Here is a 21307-nt window from a genome sequence, read left to right as displayed (position 1 = left end):
GATAGGGTGAGTGGATGTGTGTGTCAGTCAGCGGGGGGATGATCTAAGTATCTGAAGTCATTCAAAAGGTCAAAGCAAGCATTAACTCTTCCCCGCCCTCCCTCCTCCCCGGGGGCTCGGGGGAAATCACAGTCCGCCCAAACTAGATGACAGCTTGCCGGGACTTAATGACAGGCTGGGTGCAGACGAGCCGCGGCCGCCCAGACAAAGGGAGGAAGTTTGGTGCTGCCGCCGACCCGAGAAAGGTGCAGGGGCAGGGGACGAGCCGGGACACGGGGGGCAGCGGCGAGGGCGCACCCCCCGCCCGGCGCAGCCGCTCCGCTCCCCCCGGCCGCCGCACGGGCGCTCCGCATCACCGGCGCTCTCGTAAAAGCCCCGGCCGCTTCCCTCCCCTCCGAAAGCCAGGAGTAAACCTGCCTCCTCCACTGAACATTGCAAAATGAACGGCAGCGCCAGGCAGGAGAGAGGGGGAAGCGGGCAGGACGTGAGGTAAGCGCAGCTTCACCGTCCCCGGCCAGCGGTGACATCCCAAACCCCGGGTGACTCTGTGGCTTTAAGCGATTCCACGGAAATCTTGCGTTTTTCAGACACAAACATTTTTTCCCGGTCTCTCTCCCCTCCCCGGCTTCCTCCCTCTCTTCCCCTCTCCTGCCTCCCTCTCTCCCGCTCCCTCTCCCTCCTTTTCTCCTCCCCCGCAGCGCCCCCCCCTTTCCCCCTCCCCTCAAGTTTCTCCCTCTGATTAAATGAGAAGTGTGGGAGTGGTGGTTTTGAAGCTCTCCCTTTAAGAGGCAGCCTGCAGTGACGAATTGTTGAAATTGCCATTGCAGGATGGCATTCCGCTATAAATTCATTGTTCCACCTCCTCTCATCTTCACATTTCTCTCCCTTCTCCTCTTGTTCACATCGACAGACTGGGGATAACAACAACAACAACAGAAAAGATACTGGGAGGGGGCTTTTACAAAAATCCGGGACGTTTTCCGCTTCTTGGGCTTTTTTTTTTTTTTGCCTTTTTTTTTTTTTTTTTTTTGCCTTTTTAACCATCTCACCGGAGACGATCAAGGCGGGTTTTGGTGCCTGAATTTCTTCTCTCTCCTTCTCCTCCTTCTCTTCAAAACAAAAGGGGGCAAAAGAAGGAAAGGGAGCCCACCGGAGCCCGAGAAAGTGCCGAGTCGCAGCAGACCTGCCCCCTGCCCCTGCTGCTGCTGCTGCTGCTGCTGGTGATGATCCGGTGACTACAGCAGAGAAGTGGAAGAGGAGTGGGAAGTGCTCAAACTTCTCTACTTGCCGGGTCCGAGCCTCCTCTCCTCCTTTTTCTCTACTCCCCCCCTCCTTTGCCTCCCCAGCAGCAGTGATTTGGGATTTTTTGCCTGTCTCTTTCCTTCCATGTGCTCCCGGCTCTTCCCTGCAGAGAAACACAAAGTTCACACGCGAGCGGCTTTTGTTGACATTTTTTTCTCTCCCACTCACACTTGACTCGAGTTCGAGAGGGAGAACTTTCTTTTTGTTTTTTTTTCTTTTCCTTTTTTTTTTCCCCTCCTTCCCCCTCTCTCCTTCCCTTACCTACGTTGCTGCACTCCGCCGACCGGCTCTTTCCACCCCCCTACCCAACTCTTATTATTATTATTACTGCTATTAATTATCACCACCACTGTTGGCCGCTCCTGACGGCGAGGCAAGCATGCTCCTGAAGCTGGTCTCCCTGCTGCTGGCCGCCGAGCTGCACCTCGCTCTTGCCCAGCCGCCGGCACCTGCCGACAACGGCGCGCCGCCGCCCCCCGCCGCCGCCGCCGCCTCGCCGCCGCCCCGGCCCGGCCCTCCCCTCGGGCCGCCCCACCGCCCCCCGCCGCCCCGCGGGGCCAGCGGCGTCGTGCGGCGCCTCGACCCAACCTACGCGGGGGGCGGCAAGGCGGGCTACGTCCTCTACGCCGGGGGCCAGCGCTTCCTCCTCGACCTGGAGCGCGACGAGGCGGTGGGGGCGCGGGCGCCGCTGGCCGGCGGGCCGCCGCGCTGCTACTACCGCGGCACGGTGGACGGCAGCCCGCGCTCCCTGGCCGTCTTCAACCTCTGCGGCGGCCTCGACGGCTTCTTCGCCGTGGGCCGCTCCCGCTACACCGTCAAGCCGGCGCGGCGCGGCGGGGAGGCGGCCGGCCCGCGGATCTACGGGGAGGGCCCGGCCCGCATCCCGCACCTTTTCCGCAGGGACAGCTTCAGCTTCGAGACGGTGCCGGCCCGCACCAGCTGCGAGACCCGCGACCCGGCCGCGGCGGACGCGGCGGCGGGGGATGGCCGGCGGCGGCGGCGTCGCTCCGTCTCCCGGGCCCGGCAGGTGGAGCTGCTGCTGGTGGCTGACGCCTCCATGGTCCGCAAGTACGGGAAGGGGCTGCAGCACTACCTGCTCACCTTGTCCTCCATCGCCTCCCGGCTCTACGCCCACGCCAGCCTGGAGAACCATGTCCGGTTGGCCGTGGTGAAGGTGGTGGCCCTGGGCGAGAAGGAGAAGGGGCTGGAGGTCAACAGGAACGCCGCCACCACCCTCAAGAACTTCTGCAAGTGGCAACACCAGCACAACCGCCTCGATGACGACCATGACGAGCACTACGATGCCGCCATCCTCTTCACTCGCGAGGTAGGCATCACCCTGACTGACGGTGACTTGGCGTCCCTCGAGCAGTGTGTCGTGGGGTGACTGGGCGGCAGTGAGGCCGCCCTGGCAGCCCATCGGCCACGCTGCCCGGCTTTGCACGGTGGTTGCCTCCCCACTTACGCCTTCGGCCTTTCCATCGGGTTGCACTCCATCTCTGGGACCGGCAGCCACACACACAGCTGCTGGGGATGGAAGAGGGGCTGAAAACCCAACAAATTGTGTATGCATCGGTGTGTGCCCCCTCCCCTGCGAGGTCATCCCCACTGCGGGTACGCAGTCATTCGTGCCAGTGCAGCGCTGGGACTCCTGCCAGGGTGGAGAGGTGCTAATTTGCCTGATTCGGGGACTCGGCTGAGGCCGCTTAATTTAATCTCTGCTTGAGAGATGACGTTGTTCCATCTTTCCCAGTGAGATGTTTCACACACAGCTCCTCTCTCTCTGGGGAGGTGGTCCAGGCAAAGGGCTGATAGTGCTCCCTAGCCTAAATTAGTCCCCAAACAAACCTGCTAGGGAAAATGGTGGAGAACGCCTTAAAAGTACATGCGACTTCCTTGTTGAGTGCGTTGAGATGCTATTTCCAGCAAGAATAGCTCTGCCGCACTGGAAGCCGGCAGCGCTTGTGGTTCAAGGGTAGGACGTAAATGCAAACCGCAGGTAAACAGAGCTGCAGAAGTTGGGTGAGTTGGGCTGGTGGTAAGGGGGTGCAGGCTCTTCCTCATTCCCCAAGTGAAAAACGGGTGTCCCGATCAACTGTGGATCGGACCTTACCCGTGCAGAGCTGTGCCTTGCTCCCTACCCGGTTGTCAATTAATTGCATTGTCAGAGGTCGTTACGGGACATTGGTCTAGTAGACATGTGGCTGAGTTTATGCAATGAAGTTCTTCTGTAAGAATATCCCTTCAGCGGTTTGGGTTTGGTGTTTTCTTTTTTTCCTTTCCCCAAGTATGAAAAAAATAACTGCATGACTTTCCGTTCGTTTGAGTTCTCTTGCTTTTCTACATCATAGGAGCCTGCCAAAAAGGATGCTTTGGATGGTTTGTGGAAGGAGTTGCTCCAGAAGGGGGAAAAAAGCGCCTGGCTTGCTTTTATAGCTGTAAATAGTTGAAACATTAGGTTCTGTGTCAGTCAGGCATCACTTGTACAACAGGAGCTTTTTTTAGCAGTTTAAAGCCCATCGGTCCAATTTGCAAGCTTTCATTTTTTTATCATTATAATGTGAATGAAAGCAGGCTACCTAGGCTGGGTCAGAATGCTTTTGCGTTTTTCTATAAACATCCTTCTAATGGTTTATTAATTAAGCCTGGGCCAGAATCCATCACTTTTCACTAAGGAGTATTTTTCTCTGCCAGTATTCCCATTTATTTCCCTGGGATTTATTACAATTCAGAAACTCCTAGGGTGGCAGACTGTGAATCTTAACATCAATTATTAAGTTAATTTGGACTGAGGTAGGATGTGAATTTAAAGTGCACTTGCATTACAGATGCTTATCTGTAATTCTTTGGATGGATGCCCTCCTGCCAGAGTAAGAGTGTGCTGCTAATCAGTAATCCACTTTCAAAGACTCCTGAGCAAGGCATAAATTACTTCTTTTGGATGTAAGTAGTACCTAAACTAAAGAGAATGTCACAGTTCCTGTGGTCTCCTTCCACTCTTAAGATGCAAATATCGCTTGCACTGTTACTTAGGGATGTAAATGCTTTGCAAGGAAAAAGCACAGGCTTCCGTTTTCTTGGTTTACATTTTAACACGTTTAACTATGGGATTAGCTCCTCAGTGCAACTCAGTGTAACTTAATCTGCTTTAATGCGTGCACACGCACATTGTTTGGCATTACATTCCAGTATTCGACTCCATAAGAACAAGACTGTAGTTTCTTGCTACATGTGTTCATGATGTTCTTTGCAGGGAGTATGTGTGAGTCCACACGATTTTTATATGCTTACACTCAAAATGTCAACATGAATCTGTTTGCTCCTCTTGGAATGTAAACACAAAAAGGGTTAAAGAATGAAAAAGCAGCAGAGATGTTTCCCGGAGAAAACAGCCCCACTTTGAACTAAAGAGAGATTTTTTCCAGTTTAGCTTTTCAATGAGAGTGGCAGCAATTGGCAGGAGGATCCAACTTTTACAACTGTGTTTTGAATGTATGAAGTACGTTGCTTAGCTACTAGACGCCAAGCGATGGCTGCATGTTTTGATGGGCTCTGAATACCATCATGCTAATTTTTGAACATCCAGATGTCTTCTTCTAAATGGCTTGGGTTTTCGGCATGGGGTAAATGTGTGAGGTACATTTTCCATCTTTGTTTACTAACGGAGGCCACCTTGAACTTTGTGCCTCTGTGTCAACAGAATAATATTTGCAAATCATTTGTCAGCTGAACGCGTGTCCTCAGCTGTATGTAACTGTTTATGCGTAGTTAGAATTTAAATTATGCGTCCCTGTTGCCATACAAGTCTCTAATATAATAATAATCTTCATTCTGGAGCAGCATTTACTTGGATGTTATTTTTGACACCGAAAGAGGCTCTCTGAAAAGGTAGTAGCTTTACTTGAGTTCCTTATAAAAGAAGAATCCCATCAGAATTCAGCACCATTGCTTCCTCCTCTTGTCTTGTCATTACTTGTTTAAAGATAAATTAATAACCATTCATAGACTGAGAGTGTGCTGGCAGCTCTCCTTTATTATAAAATTAGTACTGGCGGTTCAAATTATCATCATCATTCATATTAGGAAGTACTTCCCATGCACAAAGATTTTTAGAAGGAGATTTACTGGTTCTGAATTAAAACATTCGCTCGCTTTTGGTCATAATCCACATTTACTTTGATAAGGGCTTTAAAGCAATCATGCTGCAGAGCATAGTAAATAGTAAATAAATATGAACATGGGTTCAGTTTTCAGACAACTGATGTTAGAACTATTTTCAGGCTCTACATTGCTTATCAGTGGTGGCAAGAACCATGTAACTAACTGTCCGTTAGCTGCAGTGAATCCGTTTATCCTGTAACTGCAAGGAAAACTACAGTAACGTGTCTGGTCATTATTATCACCTGTGTAGGAGATTGAAATTATCTATCACTAAATATTGCAGAAACATAGTTGGGTTGCACAGTGATGATTTAAATCCCCAATATCTAGTAAGGAGAAGTATATTTTCCCAGTGGTCTCAATTTGTTGTTTTGACCCATGATGGCCAGTCTCGAGCCTGACAGAGGTCTGATTTGTCAGTACCAAAGGTGATAATTTTCTAATAAGTCCTGTGAGAGCTTTCATTAAGGCAGTTTGCCTTAACAACCTTAAAGAAAATACATGGGTCCCCTGCTGTTCGACTACTTTGTGGTTGAGTCTTTGACAGCAGCTGTAAATTTTTGGGCCGCATGCATCCTCAGCGCATCTTCTGCGGAATATGGTGATGCGAGGACCTGATCATCTGGTGGCCAGGTGAGTCCTCCGCCCTGCGTGGTGGTAGAGGAGCAGCTGTATGGTGGGAAGGAGGAAGAGCTTGTAAAGCCCTCTTCCCTGGAGGTTAGCTCGCTTTGTTCTCAGTGGTGGTGAAGTCAACAGCAAATTTAGAATTTAGTCCGTTTCAGGCTTTTTTATTGTGAACAGTTCTCAGAAGCTGGAAACAGGTTATCTTCAGTCTTTAGGTTTTTACGGATGCAACAAAATAGTTGCCAGATTATTCATCACAGTAGAAAAGCGTATTAGATGTGATTTGCAAACTGCACTTGAACTCAAACTGTTTTTTTTTCTGAGGCCTATCCTGCTCTGCAATTATCCTCTAATATTCATCCAATCCCTTTTATTAGGGACCCTTAGTTAAATGCATTTGGACAAAATCCAGTTCTCTTGCTTTCCTTTCCCCCCAATTCTGAATCATGTGAAAATTAAAGTAGATATTTCTCACAGTAGATACAGGCAACAAGAGAAAGAAAAAATACTTTCCTAAGTGCTTGTTAGCATCATCCATGATAGTACCATCATGCCTGGCTCTAACAAAAAGTTCATGCTAGAGCCAAAGGCCACTGTCCTGCCTTTTTCTACACAGTAATTATATGGGTCTTGTGTGTGTGATTTAGTTTAACTGTCAATCTGACAGTGCTGTTGAAATTTAACAGCAAGCTTTGAATTATCTCAGCTCTACAGATGATAATTTCATTGCATGGAGCACATGCTTTCTTTGGCTTTAGTCCTTTCTTCTTTTTTTTCATTTTCTGTATTATCATCTTCCCACAATTATTATCCCATATTAGTAAAACAGATCACTGTACCAATGGTAAATAGAATATATTTCACTCATGTTTATTATTATTACTCTGAAGAAATTATAAGGTGATGTGTCTACCAGTTTCATAGTGTTTTCACCAATTTTGTTGGAAATCTAATACATTTAGATAATGTCCCTGGGGAAAATAAAGTGGGACATAACTTGTGCAGGAGAGGTATCGTGATGCACACTAATCTACAGGGATGGTGTGGGGTTTCCCCACAGAGGAACTACGGGTTAGGCAAGTTAAATTGCACATTTGCCCTTGTTCACCAGACACCAGTTTCATAACTGAAACTGTTTGCCCTTCCCCTCCCCATGCAAAGTCCAAATGCTTTCTGTGCATTTGGTCAATATTTTTAAATAATCTGTGGTTTGCATAATACTGCTGCATTTTCTGTATATGTTTTAGGGGAAAAAAAAAGTTTTGTTAATCTGTACACTCAGATCTTAAAAACTTAATCCAGTTTAGGGTCTATTTCTAATACTTGGTTGCAGAGTGTCCTTGGATACGTTGTACCTAGGGTCCCCATACCACGCCAGAGCAGAGTAAGAACATGTCAAAATACCCACTGCGGTGAGGAGGTAGTTTCTGAAGCCAGCAAGCATAGCATGCAAGTGCTAAACTTAGCCCAACGGGACATCACCCATACATTGGGTTTTCTTGAATTTTACCTTAGAATTCAGAAAGACAGCTCTGTACATTTGCGATTCAGATGCCCAAAACTCAGAGCTGTACTTATCTTATTAACCTGGAATGAAGATGACCTCAATTTTTAAGTTAAGCTATTGGAAGAAAATATGTGACTTTTTGGTTTTGGTCAGTATGGCAGGTTATCACCACTCCTGTTGTCTTCAAAAGGTAACTGGGCTTTGGTCTTCCCTCTCAAAGTATGGCCATGGGCGGACAAAGCAGTACGGCAGCGAGTCTGACAGGAGTCCTTCCTCGCTTCGCAGTGAGGCCAGGCCCTCTCCCTGGTGCCCTAACCTGGACGTCGCCATGAGCAAGACATGTCTCAGGAAGAGGACTTCCTCCAGGGCAGCAGCGTTCCACCCTTTTGGCTTGTAAAGTCTCTCCTTTTAAGTGTCATAGTATCGGTCGAGGGATAAAATAGACCATTCCCTAATTAGTTTGTTCACCAGTTAGCCCTTATTTCCACTATTCCTTTTGCAATCTGTCGTCTTTCGTCTCGTGCTCCTTTTGCCTTCCAGGCATCATGTGCTCCTTGGGTGATACCCGTAATACTCTCTGTTTGGGTGAGCTTTGCTTTCCTCCACACGTGCCGTTCCGTGTTGCTGTGACATTAATAAACTTTGACCCACTTTGCAGAGGGGCGCACGGGAGGGTGGACGTGTGGGTCCCAAATACCGCCTGGCCCCACCCTCCCTTTACAGGCCTGCGGTGGGAACGCTGCTGCAGGAAGTCGGAAAGTCGTATTTAATTCCTTCCTCTGCTTGAGGGATTTTAGGTCTGTATCGCCCACCTCCCAGGAGAGGCCCTTAACCGGTAGGTTGTAAGCTGTTCCAGGTGTTAAGGAAACTTTCCACTCCTCTGACCATAGCTATGTCACTGTTTAGCAAGTAATTCAAGATTCATATGGTGAGAAGGAGAGAAATCGTGACCTGAAGCCGCTGACTGGCGCGCACCGTTTAGAGCAAGGTGGCCTGTGTTCCCAAAGCACGGAGAGAAGACTGTTTCTGTAATTTACCCAAGGACTGTTCAGTGTAAAATACAGAAGCAGGCTGAGGAATAGGGACCAAAAATGAGGTCCCTTCACCAAGCGCCCTAAGCACTAACTGCAGTCAGGGCTAGGGAAACCTTTGGCACATGGGCTGCAACAGAAGAAGCCACAGCTCCCTGTGTGCACAGACACCTGCAGACCTTCATTGTAGACCGTAGTCTGGTGTAGACCATAGACCATAGGGTGCTCTCCTAAGAAACATGCTTCTAAGTATCCTCATCCCTCAAAGTAACTTGAAGCTGGATCACCTTCTTGTTGGGCAAAGGCTTTAGCTGATAAGCCATTGTAAAGAAACCTTAAAAGCAAGCAAGCAAACACACAGAGATCTAAAAGCTGTTGGCTGTGCTTTAAAAGAAGATGATGTGCAGCTGTGCCCAATAGAAAGCCTAATCCTGTTGGTTTCTCATACATCTGATCTGAGAACGTCTGTAGGCTGGGTTCGCTTAGGTGCAAAGATTGAGTAACATAAAGCATGTAAACCCTGATCAAACTGTAGTGTAAGCTAAGTGCTAAGCTGCTCAGGACTGTAAAACTATGGCACTTTGGGGCCGATAAGGTCACAAACTGCAAGTCCTGTGAAGGGTAGGTAACTCAAAGACCAGAGGACATGTGAGCCAATTTTGTTCTTCTGCCCTTACGTTCCACCAAACTGTCCCCATTGGTGCTTGAGTCCTGTTTTGGATACAGTCCACAGGCTCTGGCCTAATATCAGGTTTCACTAAACAGTTTATTCCTGGTTTTAAGCCTACTGCACAAATCAAAGAATTTCAGGTAAAATAAATTAACTGCTCCAGCAGGGAGCCACGACAGTTATCTTCATTCACAACAATGCCACGTATACATGGCAAACAGCCAGCTGCTCTTGATGTACTTATGAATGCCAAGAAAACTTGGCTTTTAATAAGCTGTCTAATTAACTACTAGTCTTATGATGTACAGCTCAGTTTTCCTAAGTCATTCCTTTGCCAAAGCTTAAGTCTTAACATCTCTTTCCTCCTGTGTAGCAAATGCATTTCCTAGTAATTCTTCTATTTTGAAACCACTGCAATAAAGATCAAGGGCCTTCTTTAGAAATATCAAGAAACACTTATTCTTCGAAGCTTCTGCCGCTGTTTGGAGACAATTAAATGAATATACAGATCTAAGTAAGCAATTAACTTTTTAAGTAGAAGCCACACACCATAGCGAAATAATAATTGGAAAGTGATTTTAAGTATCATGTAAGTCCTTGCTTTCGTAGTGCTTTAGCTGATGTATGAAAAGTTGAGGAGATCCACACAGATTTTTTAGATTGCATCAATACATCCAGGCCTGGTTTTAGCAACAAAATTGTTTTCAAGGGAAATAAAAACTTTTAATGTACTCCCAGAAACTTTACTTCATATAAGTCTGAGACTGCTTTCCAAGACTGCCCAGGAGAACTAAAAATGTGGCTATTGATGCTGGTAACAAATAATCTATGGCAAATACAGCTACAGGAGTTGTAAGTCAAAAGAAATTTTGCCATAAATATTTAAATCAGTGGAAGCGTAAACAGGTGTGATTTTCAAGAACATCGCTTGAAATCATGCTGTTGGGAAAGACTGTGTAGATAGGGAATGGTGAGTTGACCTGACAGCAAAATTTTCAGAATATTTGTCTCAGAGATGCCACTTCATTGGCTTCAGTTATGTATATATATACTATGTGATGCTATGAATAGAAATATATTAAAGTTCAAATGATGCAGAGGCAAGAGAAATAAGGAATAAATAAGACTATGAGTTGAGAACATAATGGAGCTAAGTCTTCAGTAATCTGCCTAAGTGATTGTCGACAAGGTCAGCATTAGCTTAAAAAATGTGTTGTTGACAATGTCAACATTAGCTTAAAAAATGCATCCTCATGCAGTCGCTTAGGACTGAAGTCTGCAACAAAAACCAGAAGGCTCAGCGCCTGCTCTCTGTTCAAAGCACAGCCAATGCATGCCCTGCTCTAGCAGCAGATGGACAACCCATAGACATCCCTCCGATAACAGCTTTGTACAAAGAAGCTAACGCCAGAAAATATTTCCTGTCCCTGTTTCCAATATCCTTTACAAGCCTCCTCCACCACTGCCCAGCTGGGATTCGGTAGGCGGCTGCAGGACTCCCCACGCCGCCTTGCTCAGATGGCTGGGGAGGCAGCACGGATGTGGTCACGGAACTGGCTGAAGGGAACGAGGATTTACTGTATCACTGTCCACCACTTTCTGAGCACAGTGTGGTCACTCTCCTCCCTTCTCCCTTACAGGGATCGTTGGTCTTACACCATCTGAGGACAGCTGTTTTCCAGCTGTTTGTGGAGTCTTGGAGGAGCTAGGTAATTTTACAGATAAGCAATTTGTAGAGTCACTTATCTTCTGTGGGATTTCCTAGGAGCAACCTTTAACTAATACAGCCCTTCAAGAAATGCATTTTATCTGACCCCAAATTGATGCATTTCATAAAGAAAGTGTAAAGCTTGCTTTGTTTTGTCTAGATAACTGTTACGCAGATGAGCACTGCCTTGAAAGTTGCTAGTGGGATGTTGAGATGTGTGGATATGTGTCATATTCGGGGAAATGATGGAAATAGAGGAACAGTGGTTTGATGAAGTGATGAGCTCTGAGGAAAACTTGGACATGCGGTATGGTAAAATGTCAGTGACACATAACATATGAAAAGTAACCAAACATTGCTCTGTCCTTTAGTGCTTGTCTATGTACATAGCTATTTTTCTGATGCCTTATGAAGGTGGCATAACACAATCTTTTGCATAGCTTTGGAAATTTTGAGGTTAGGATTAGTAACCAGCCAGGAGTTAGAAGGGCTGCTTACGGCTCACATCCCTGTCGTAATTCTCCATACTCCACACATGCCATCAGAAGTAACTCTAAGGAAGTTTATGAGATTACCTGCTTAAACGATTGTGTTCTTTTAATTGTACTTGTGTCATGAAGTCTGTAGAATCATTGTGAGATCTGGTTTTGTCTGCTGGTATAGCTTCATAGCCATATCACTGGCATAGTTTCTTGTATGCAAACGGAAATAAATCATGCACTGGCATAAGACATCTGTGTGCTGATATAATTGTGCCGATACTGGGAGTAGTACTGATGTAGGTATCTATGTAATAATGACACCCAAATACAGGAAAAGACCAGGGCCTGAATTAATGTATTTTACACTATCCTTGGTACTATCAACCTGAGAGTAATTTAGACCTCCTCCAGTAAGCTGCTTTCTGTCTAATGTATGTGCTTTTCAGTACTTGTGTAAGAATTTCTATGCAACTGCTTGTGTGGATTCAGTTCAAATGGCACTAGTATAAAGGTATCTTACTTCCTATACAGCTTACACTCATTTATTTAGTCCAATTATATCACCATGAAAAGGTATTTTTATTGGTACTATGCACATGCATTTTTTCTGAGTTTTGTTATGCACGCTGCTGTAGGTAAACCACTTACAGTTACATTTACATAGAGTTTACTCTATGTAAAATGTACCCTTAAACTGAAAGGGTGAGATTCAGAAGTGATACATAAAGGGCTAAATGGATGTGAACCCAAGCAAAAGTAATAGGAGTTTAAGGATTGTATCTTCCTGGTTTAATATGCCCCAGATGTTTGACACTAATATAACATGACCTCACTTAAGACCTCTTCCAAAATTGTCCAGAGATGCAGAAAATGATATGAAGTTTATTTGCCTAAAGAAAACTGGAAAAAAGTACTTGAAAATGGGCACCCTTATTGTGTACTTTCCAATAACCCATGCAGAGCCAGAAGCAAAGCCTGGGGAGCTGATTGGATGTCAAGGGTGGGAGCCAGTGGGGTTAGAGAGAAAATTCTCTGCATGTTATCTGCATTGCTACAGAATGGAAGTTTTTCTTAAACCATGGATTATTCCTGTGAAAATTTGGGAATTGAAATACTTTTGAACTTTATTCCTTCTCTTCTTGTGAGGCTGTTTTGTTCATTGGTACTGTGGCATTTAAATCTTGACATTAAGTAGCACCAAGAGTGCACTTACCAAAGAGTTCCCTGACACCTGGAGGCCAGAAGAACTGATCTCAAAATTCTTGCTCTATGTATGTAATATTGCTATGTAATTTTATCTTGAAAATGTCTTTATTTCATCTTGGGAAAAAAAATTACTTTTTTTTTTTTTTTTTTGATGAAGATATGCTCTTTCACAGTATCTGTGAACTCAGTGTCTTTTTCTTTGACTTCAGTGGGATTTGAATCCTGTGCATTTTCAAGTTTGCCTAAATTTGAAACTGTCATAATCAGTGAACATTGTTAACCTGGAACCTCATACAGGATATCTGTTATTCAGATGTATTAGTTATGAAAGGCTTCATGAAAGTCAGTCATTATAAAAGGAGATCTCAAGGGAAGGAGTCTTAAAAATGAAGGGGAAAAAGGTACTCTTTGATCATTTGGATAGTAACATTTGATAATACTGTCACGCCTTGGAAATGACATTTTCATTCAACCACAATGAAATGTCTAGGAGTGTTCCAAATGCATGGTACCTGTTTTTCCTTCTCAACCAAAAAAGAGTATATGTAGATTCAGGCTAGTACTCCTTCCTCTGCTTCAGTAGAAGCACCAAAAAGTTATTGTCGATGATTAAAACACTGTCTGACCAAAGCTACCTTCATCATTATTGTTATCAATGGTCATGATTGTTATCATCCTGGAATGGAAAGAAAAAACCCTAATGCTACCTCCATAGTTTTTGGAGACACCCCTTATCTACAAGTAGGAAGCATGTGATCAAGTTTTTGCACTAGTAAGACTGGGAATCAGGGGATTTTACTCTCTGTCATATGCCTGACTCTTTAAACAACCTTTGAGAATCGCTTAAATACTTGGTATATTGCGTAATACATTATTAATCATTGTACTACTTGACAGATAAGACATGAGAATTAATATATAACAATCTAATTTCTTTAAGTGCAAATATAAGACTTGCCTTTTGAAAAGTGATCTCTGATTCAAGGACCGATCCGGAATCTGAACCTTTCTCTCTATGCCTTGGTTCACCTTCTGTAAATAAAGGGAATATACTGGTTTTATTGTCAATGAAGAAATTCTTTTATGACCTGTATTTTGAGTACCTAACAATGAAAGTTTGAGCTTCTGTATGCATTGCAGAAATACAGACTAACAATAATTAATTATAGAACATTTCCAAATCCTGTTAAAGTCAATGAAAATATTCCCACTTACTTTACCTGGGATAGGATTGGGTTGTCATGCTTTTAAACTGCATTGACATCTTTAGATTGAAGCATATATTGATGTTTTTATCCAGGTTCTGCTGTTTGCAAAGGGCTGGTGACTTTAACCCATTGTTACCTATGGGTGTAAAAATTCATTTTAATGATTTTTTTTTTTTTATTTCCTTCCTGGGCAGGATTTATGTGGGCATCATTCATGTGATACTCTGGGAATGGCAGACGTTGGGACCATATGCTCTCCTGAGCGCAGCTGTGCAGTGATTGAAGATGACGGCCTCCATGCAGCTTTTACAGTGGCTCACGAAATTGGTATGCAGTGCCTTTTCTGTTCTCTTGCCAAATCAAACACTTGTAACAGCTGCATTAGTAACCAAAATACTTTGCAATTAATTCCAGATTTCCCCTGGTCCAGATACTCACTTGGGGATTAAGGCTGTATACATATGCACTTGGGGGTTAACTAATAAGGGATCAGAAGGCAAGTGAAGGCGCACAGTAGGTGTTTCCTTTCTGATAGTGTCATTTCTAAGCGGTAGTTGAAGTGAAAATTCAAAGGCTGCTGCTACTGTCCAAAGATGTCAATATGTGTCCCTCCTGAGAAAGCATTTGGCCCATCTATTATAATTCACATGCATTTAGTGCATACACAGTGGAAAATAACTCACTTTTTTGAACTACTTGCATGCTCTACTGTTACAAAATTTTTTTATTGGGACAATGTATTACCTGCAAAGGAAGGCTTTTGTGGAAAAAAACAGAGTTCAAATAGTTTTCTAAGTGTATGGAAATTCCACCTTTATGGTAAAATATGGTCCTAATGTGAATCATGAAATAAGTGAAATAATAGTATTTTGGTGATAAAGGTTTGGTCAAAAAACTTAATTTTAGTTTCCACCCCAGTGGACAGCAATTTAATGTAGGGGTTTTTCATGTACTTTCCAGAGGGATTTAAGATAGAGTTGGTGACAGAAGAAAGTTCATATTCTGGGGTATTACCTTTGTCATGATAAATTCCTTCAGCGAGACTGCTGCCATCTTGATTATTTTTAATTTACTAATATTTTGTGAGCTGTGTTCACTGGAAATACATTCGATATGAGGGCTATTCACTGGTGAGTGAACAGCAATTTAAAAGTGAAGAACATTCTTTTTTTTTTAACATTCTTGGAAGGAAATAACAAGGAAAGAACTTTCAGAGAGAGCCAATTTCTGAATTGCCTTGTACCTCATGCCAAACCAAAGTAAAGTTTACTTTGGGAGTATCGTTGCAGTAGTTCAGTTTTCAAGTAGCTAGCAGGTAGAGCCCGAGAGATGTGTGCCTTGCATATACCTGGCTCAGCAACCAGTGGTCACCAAGTATGAAAAAGCAGCTGGCATGTCAGTGACCTGACCCTTCAACAATTAATGAACCTAACCCTACTGCTCTTATGGTGCCACAAAGAAATGAAATCAGTAGTGGCTGGAGAGGGATCATGAGTTGCATGAAAGCATAAAATGCTGTGGCAGAATGAGTCCTCAAACTAGAAATTTTGTTTTAATGAATGGGAATATAAGTATAAAAGAAAAAGCCATCTGAAAACACTAGTTCAGAGCATTTGGAGAAAAGTACAGCAATACATCAAATGCATCTTCACATGAGATGAGTTTAGTGGCATCAAACCTGGATGGTGTGAAGCTAATGGCCCATCATGAGCCTGGTCTAGAACTGGGACAAGTAGATTGGCAAACTTAGCCAGTCTGCTAGAGGGACTGCTTGTATCTTGCATCCAGATGTGATGCTTACTGCTCAAGGTTAGCCGGCAATGGTGAGGTTGGATGAGGGAACTTCTTGTGATACCAGTGTTGATATATCTGATGTGTTGAAGAGGTGACTAATGCATCTCAACTACCATTTTATCAGCAATAAATACATATTTAGATAGATTAAAAAGGAAAGAACATAGATCAGTAAAGATAGGGATGAGCAGTAAATATACATATCATTACCTTGAATTCCACACAAAGAAAATGTGAACACAAGTGAATTATTTTTAGTGATCTAGAAGCACATTTTTGAAAAAGAGCCATTTTCATACCTAAACATTTACAAGAATCTGTAAAAGCTATAATTTTCAATGTAAAAAAGGCATGAATTGAAATGAATAAATAAGTACCCTAATGGACAAAAAAACTCTAGTTTGAGGTTGTTTAAAATAACATCGTTTTTTTTTTCTCCTCACCATAAGATTTTGAGAAAGGAGGGGTGTCAAGTCACAGAATGATCTTTGTGTGTGTGGCCTAAAGTGGGAGAAGTTGAGAAGAAAACACAGCTAAAATTGCTTGAGTACTTACATTAAATTAAAGGTCAAAAAAGGATGAAAAATAAAAGTGTGGCATGGATACCCTTTAGTTAAGCACTTTGGGGAAAAGCTTGCTTTATTTTATTTGGAGACCAGATTTCTTCCTATAATTCGGAAGTCTTAAAAGTTCCCCCTGTCCTGTGGGTAGGGTGTACCTTTAATTTTACAGCAGCTTAGTTATTCAGTGGAGTTCACCTGGCAGCATAGGAGATGCCCTGCAAGACAAAGGGCATACTAAGGGCTCTAAGCCTAAGATGCTCCTTTCTGTTAGTAGGAAGAGCAAGGTGAGCCGCTAAGTCAGTCAGAGTCACTGTCTGCAGTTTTTTAAATAACCCTGCTGCATGTGCGTGTGTAGCAGATGCAGCATCATTAACATGGACTTGATCCGGAGAATGGCTGTGTCCCCTCACTTTGACTTCAAGGGGATCTGAATGCTCTTGTTTCCTCTCTGAAGGAGCCAAGAGCATTTCTGAGGATCATATTCTTCCTCTGGAAGGCAACCAAAGTAAATGGAACTGCAGTTCCAACCAAACAGGATGATGCACAGCCCAGGGCCTCAGGTTGGATACGTGCATAGGAAGCCCAAAAGCAGCCCACTACAGAATAAAGTCTGATGCTTCTGTTGCCAGGGTTTCTACCACATTATGTGTTAGATGTTTATTTTATTTCTTTCAGATAAAATAGATGGATTTTGACCAGTGGTTTTTGAGGGGGAGAGTATGAATAAGCGGCAATAACAGGAAAAATCTCCAAAGGACTGTAAACAAGAGCACAGAAAGAAATATATGCAACAAAATTCTTAGTACAACTGATTAGCTGACAATAAGAGATGGAGATCCGTGTATAAAGATTGACGAGGTAGGACCTGAATCTTGTCCTACTTGTATGTAGGAAAATCAGGAATAATTTGTCTCCAGTGTCAAATGCAGAAAACAAGGATAATGCAGGAAAAAATAGGAGGAGACCTTGTAACTTTGAACGTGATAATCTAGTTTCTCCTGAAAATAAAGGGAAGCAGTGCTAATAGCATAAATGTTATTTTTAAATCATAGCCTGTCAAGACATCCAGCTACTAATGGTAAATCCATATATGGTTATTTTCTAGCCAGGGACATGCTGCTATCAGTTTGGACAGCAGTAGCTTTGCCATCTTCTGGATTCATGCCTGAAATCATCAGCTCAGCTCCATGTTGTGGCATATGGATGTCTTTTTTGACTTTAAGCAACTCCTTCAACTCTGCCTCCATAGCTTTGCAGGGATATCTGAGCTGGCTTTAAGCACAGTATGTAGACATTCTCCAAGTCTTTGTTATCATCAACCTATTGTCTATAAAAAAAGATGTTTCTTTATTTCATGCACTTCCCTGCTTCACAGGGACATCTGGGGAAAAGCATTAAAGAATCCACAATCCCTCATAATCTCAACATTTATTTAATGTTTTTCATAGGTTGGCTAGCATATTGCTTCTCCCTGTATCCCTTATTAAAATACCTACCAGGAAACAAAAATAACTAGATTCTCACTCTTAATAGTCTGGACTTTGGGATTGGAGATTCTGTTGCTTTTACAGTGTTGAATTATAAGCCACCCTGTGGATCCCAAGAAGATAAGCATGATCTAAATCACCAACAGACACAGTTAATCAATTTGAAGTAACCTTTACCATCTTTTGCAATGGGGTTTATACAATACATGACAATTCCTTGTTTAGTAGCCTGGTGTTGCATTTTGTGATGCAGTCACGGTCAGAAGTTTCTGGTGACTTTGGCTCCTCCTATGCTGGAGTCCTGCACGTCTCGGTACAGACAGCCCGCCATCCTAAAGGGTTTGTCATCTACAAAACCAAAATGAGAATAGTTCCAGAGAAAATAAGTGGAGCCACTGCTCATTTTATCAAGAGGTAATTTCACAAAATCGCTAAGGAAGTCCCAAGGAAAGCCAAGGATTAAACTTGTCTCTTGAGTTTCGAGATAGTCCTTAAATACAAAAGCATCCTTCCTGCAGTCTTTAAGCAGGCAAAGTTCCAGTTTAGTTCAGTGAGAGTTATGGGTCTAATAACTTTAATTATATGTATCTTTATTCTTCCCATCAATCTTGAAGAACTTTTTTTTTTTTTTAAGAGGCGATACAGAGAAAGCGCTGCCTTTTTGCTCAGTGGTAATGTTCATTTGACCTTTTGCAAAGTTCCTATTTCTCTGTTATGCAACCACACTGGCATGCTATTACTCCTTCTATCCTCCTGAGTAATATGGTTTACTGATGTTCTTTCCAAGTATTTTATTTTTAGAATATAGCTTAAAAATTGCTACATGGAATTAATTAAACCTCTGTTCATTAGTTTTCTTTTATCTTTTACATGTGACTTTAGAGAAGGGAAGGCCAAAGGGGGGCATAAAAACAATCTTCAAAATCGTTGCGAAAATTTACGTAATAAATCATTCTCCATGTCCACCTGGGACAGCACAAGGGGTAATGGCCTTAAATTGCAGCAAGGGAGATTTACTTTAAGCATTAGCCAAAATCATCTAACCAGAAGGATAGTTAAGGGCAGGAATGAATTGCTCGGGGAGGCTGTGAGATCTCCCTCGCTGGAGGTTTGCGGGAGCCGGCTGGCTGAAACTGCCGTGGCTTAGGGGACACGGATCTTGCCCTCGGGCAGAGGGATGCACAAGATGACTTTTCAAGGTCCCCTCCCAGCCTTATTTTCTACGCTCATGTGATGTTATCATGACTTCCTCCCCAGCTATACTGCCTAGCTGAACACCTAAAATCAAGGAACTGTACAGAAACTAAAACTAGAGAGTAACGCGTTTAATACGCAGTCTTTTTCAGCATGCTGTCATTCTGCAGCATCCGCCATCACTGAGGACAAAAGTGTTGCGAGTGCTGCCAGCAAAGTGTAGTGCTTTATTAAAGAGCATAATTTTATGTAAAGCCATTTTAGAAGTGAGGTATTACTCCTGGATTCCTTACTCGAGCAGTTCACTGAAATACATCAGTATACCACTTTGCTGAATTTTGAGTGGATTGAAAGTATTTATTCAGAGCGAGAGCCTGAATTTGAGTTGTAGGCCTCTGTAGAAAGAGGGCCATGTCTACTGTGTCCAACCTATGTAACCTGTGTAGCAAACGGCGTGACTCTGACCCTTCTCCAGAAGAAACTGAAACCAAGAACAACGTGTATGATATTTAAGTGGTATTCTTGCTTTTGATGTACGTAGAAGAGTCAAAAAATACTGCAATTCCGTATTTTACTACATGTGCTCATTTTGTATATACTCAAAGTAATTAAATGCACAGCCATCTTTTCTTTTCCACTGCTGAACATGTAGCCCTTTGATTTCAAGGCTGTCAAGATAAAGCAGATAACAACAAGCTTCAGACTTGACAGGTAAAAATCTTTTGTAGCCTTTCATTTTAAGGGGGATGCATTGCCAAGGGCGCACAGTCCCACAGGCACATGAAAAAATGGTTAAGGTTGTCTGAATTTCGTATTATCTTTCCTTCATGACAGACAAAGTTTAGGCAAATGTCCAGGTAATCATAATTAAGCAGACTTGCTTTCTTAAAACCAACAAAAAAAAAAAAATAGAGTGAAAGAGAGAGGGTGCACTCATCCAAATCTTCTCTGATGACATACATGAGAAAAATTACTTGATTACTTCTCTTTGAACCTTTTCCAAGGTTCTATCTAAAATTTAGCTTGCAAAAGCCCTTGAATTAAACCCCTATGAACACATCCCCTTTGGATGTGAGAAAAGATGGGCAGTCAGACTAAGCCCTCCCGAGAGGTGAAGAGCGGGCAAAAACTTTAACTGATGTTTCAAAACACAAACATCAGCTGTGCAAAAGGTTGCTGGTTAAAATTTTGGCTAAAGAGTCTTGGCTTGCCCAACAATATTTTGATTAATTTATAATGTTATATGTAATACATAATTGTTCCACCTGCAGGACACATGGTGCTTAAAACAAACTTTTTTTTAGTAAAACTGAGCCAGTTTGTATGGAAGAGTGGAGAGATGGAAGGGGGAAATTGATACAATGTAGAAAAATTGAATCCTCCTGTTCCCAATATGCTTGAGCTTTTCTTTTTCTACCATTTACTTTTAAGTCTGAGTAGATTAGGGATCTTTACCGTCTTAGCAGCTGTGAAGCAATTCTGATAGAGAAGTGAGGAGGTGGAGGGCCAGGTTCTCAACCAGGGACTTCAGGAAGTGACTTAGACCCAGCACTAACATTGCTCGAGTTTTCAGAGGTTTTCTGGAGTTGTGCTGTGTACACGTAACCTCATGAAGAATTAGATTAAATAAGTGCTGTGCTTTGAAAAGCTTCTCTGAATCCTGAAGCATCATAACTTAAAGCCAAATACATAGAGTGAAGTATCAGTATCTCTGCAACCATAAGGGAATTGAGAATGAACATGAGTTTTGCCTGATGTTTCGAAATAATAATTATCAAAAGAAGTTCACTTTGGCTGTCTGTGCCTGAACCCCTGTTCTTCCATATTGCAGGGGAAAGTAGGGATTGCTTTCCTCCTTGGCAGGTAAATATTACTGACATGATCATGTAGTTTTTGTGCAGAAAGTACTTCAAGAATAGAGAGAAAAGGCAGAATTACCCAAGAAACAGGCAGCAGGCGATGTAATTTATACATTCTTGCACTATCTACTCTCCCAGGGTTCGTTCATTTACCATGAATGAATTATATTCTTTGTGAGTTACTCAGGGTTGGACAGATGTGAAATGGGTGTCAGCATGTCCCACTTTTTCATTAAAATTAATACTTATCTTCTACATGCTCCATTAATTAGGATAGCAGATGTAGCGTGCACCTCCAAGACCACATCTTTTTAATAATTCTTTGAGTCTATGTGGACACATAGGTTTCTGATTGCATAGTCCTCATTGCCTGGACAGAATCTTGCCTGCAAATTGTCTGTCTGACGGGGGTGATGCATCTGTGATCTCCCACAGAAGTCTGCTATAACAAGCTGTTTCAGTAGAAGTTTGTTTTGTGTAAAGTCTGCAGGACTGGTGTATGAATGTCTGA

General features: G+C 43.1%; 1 protein-coding gene across 1 annotated transcript in view; it reads left to right on the top strand.

Moving 5' to 3' along the window:
• Nucleotides 1-1533: 1533 nt before the first annotated feature.
• ADAMTS5 (ADAM metallopeptidase with thrombospondin type 1 motif 5) overlaps nucleotides 1534-21307 on the top strand; it is a 41709-nt gene continuing 21935 nt past the window's right edge. Inside the window, exons 1-2 of the mRNA XM_075770198.1 lie at nucleotides 1534-2629; nucleotides 14094-14226. Coding sequence (XP_075626313.1) covers nucleotides 1682-2629; nucleotides 14094-14226 — 1081 coding nt within the window. The 5' untranslated portion in view covers nucleotides 1534-1681. The remainder of the gene's footprint in view (nucleotides 2630-14093; nucleotides 14227-21307) is intronic.

This window comes from Balearica regulorum, chromosome 1 (genome assembly GCF_011004875.1).
Source record: "Balearica regulorum gibbericeps isolate bBalReg1 chromosome 1, bBalReg1.pri, whole genome shotgun sequence".
NCBI lineage: Eukaryota > Metazoa > Chordata > Aves > Gruiformes > Gruidae > Balearica > Balearica regulorum.
Note: the sequence above shows the minus strand (reverse complement) of the source record. Positions and strands in the feature narration are given on the sequence as shown.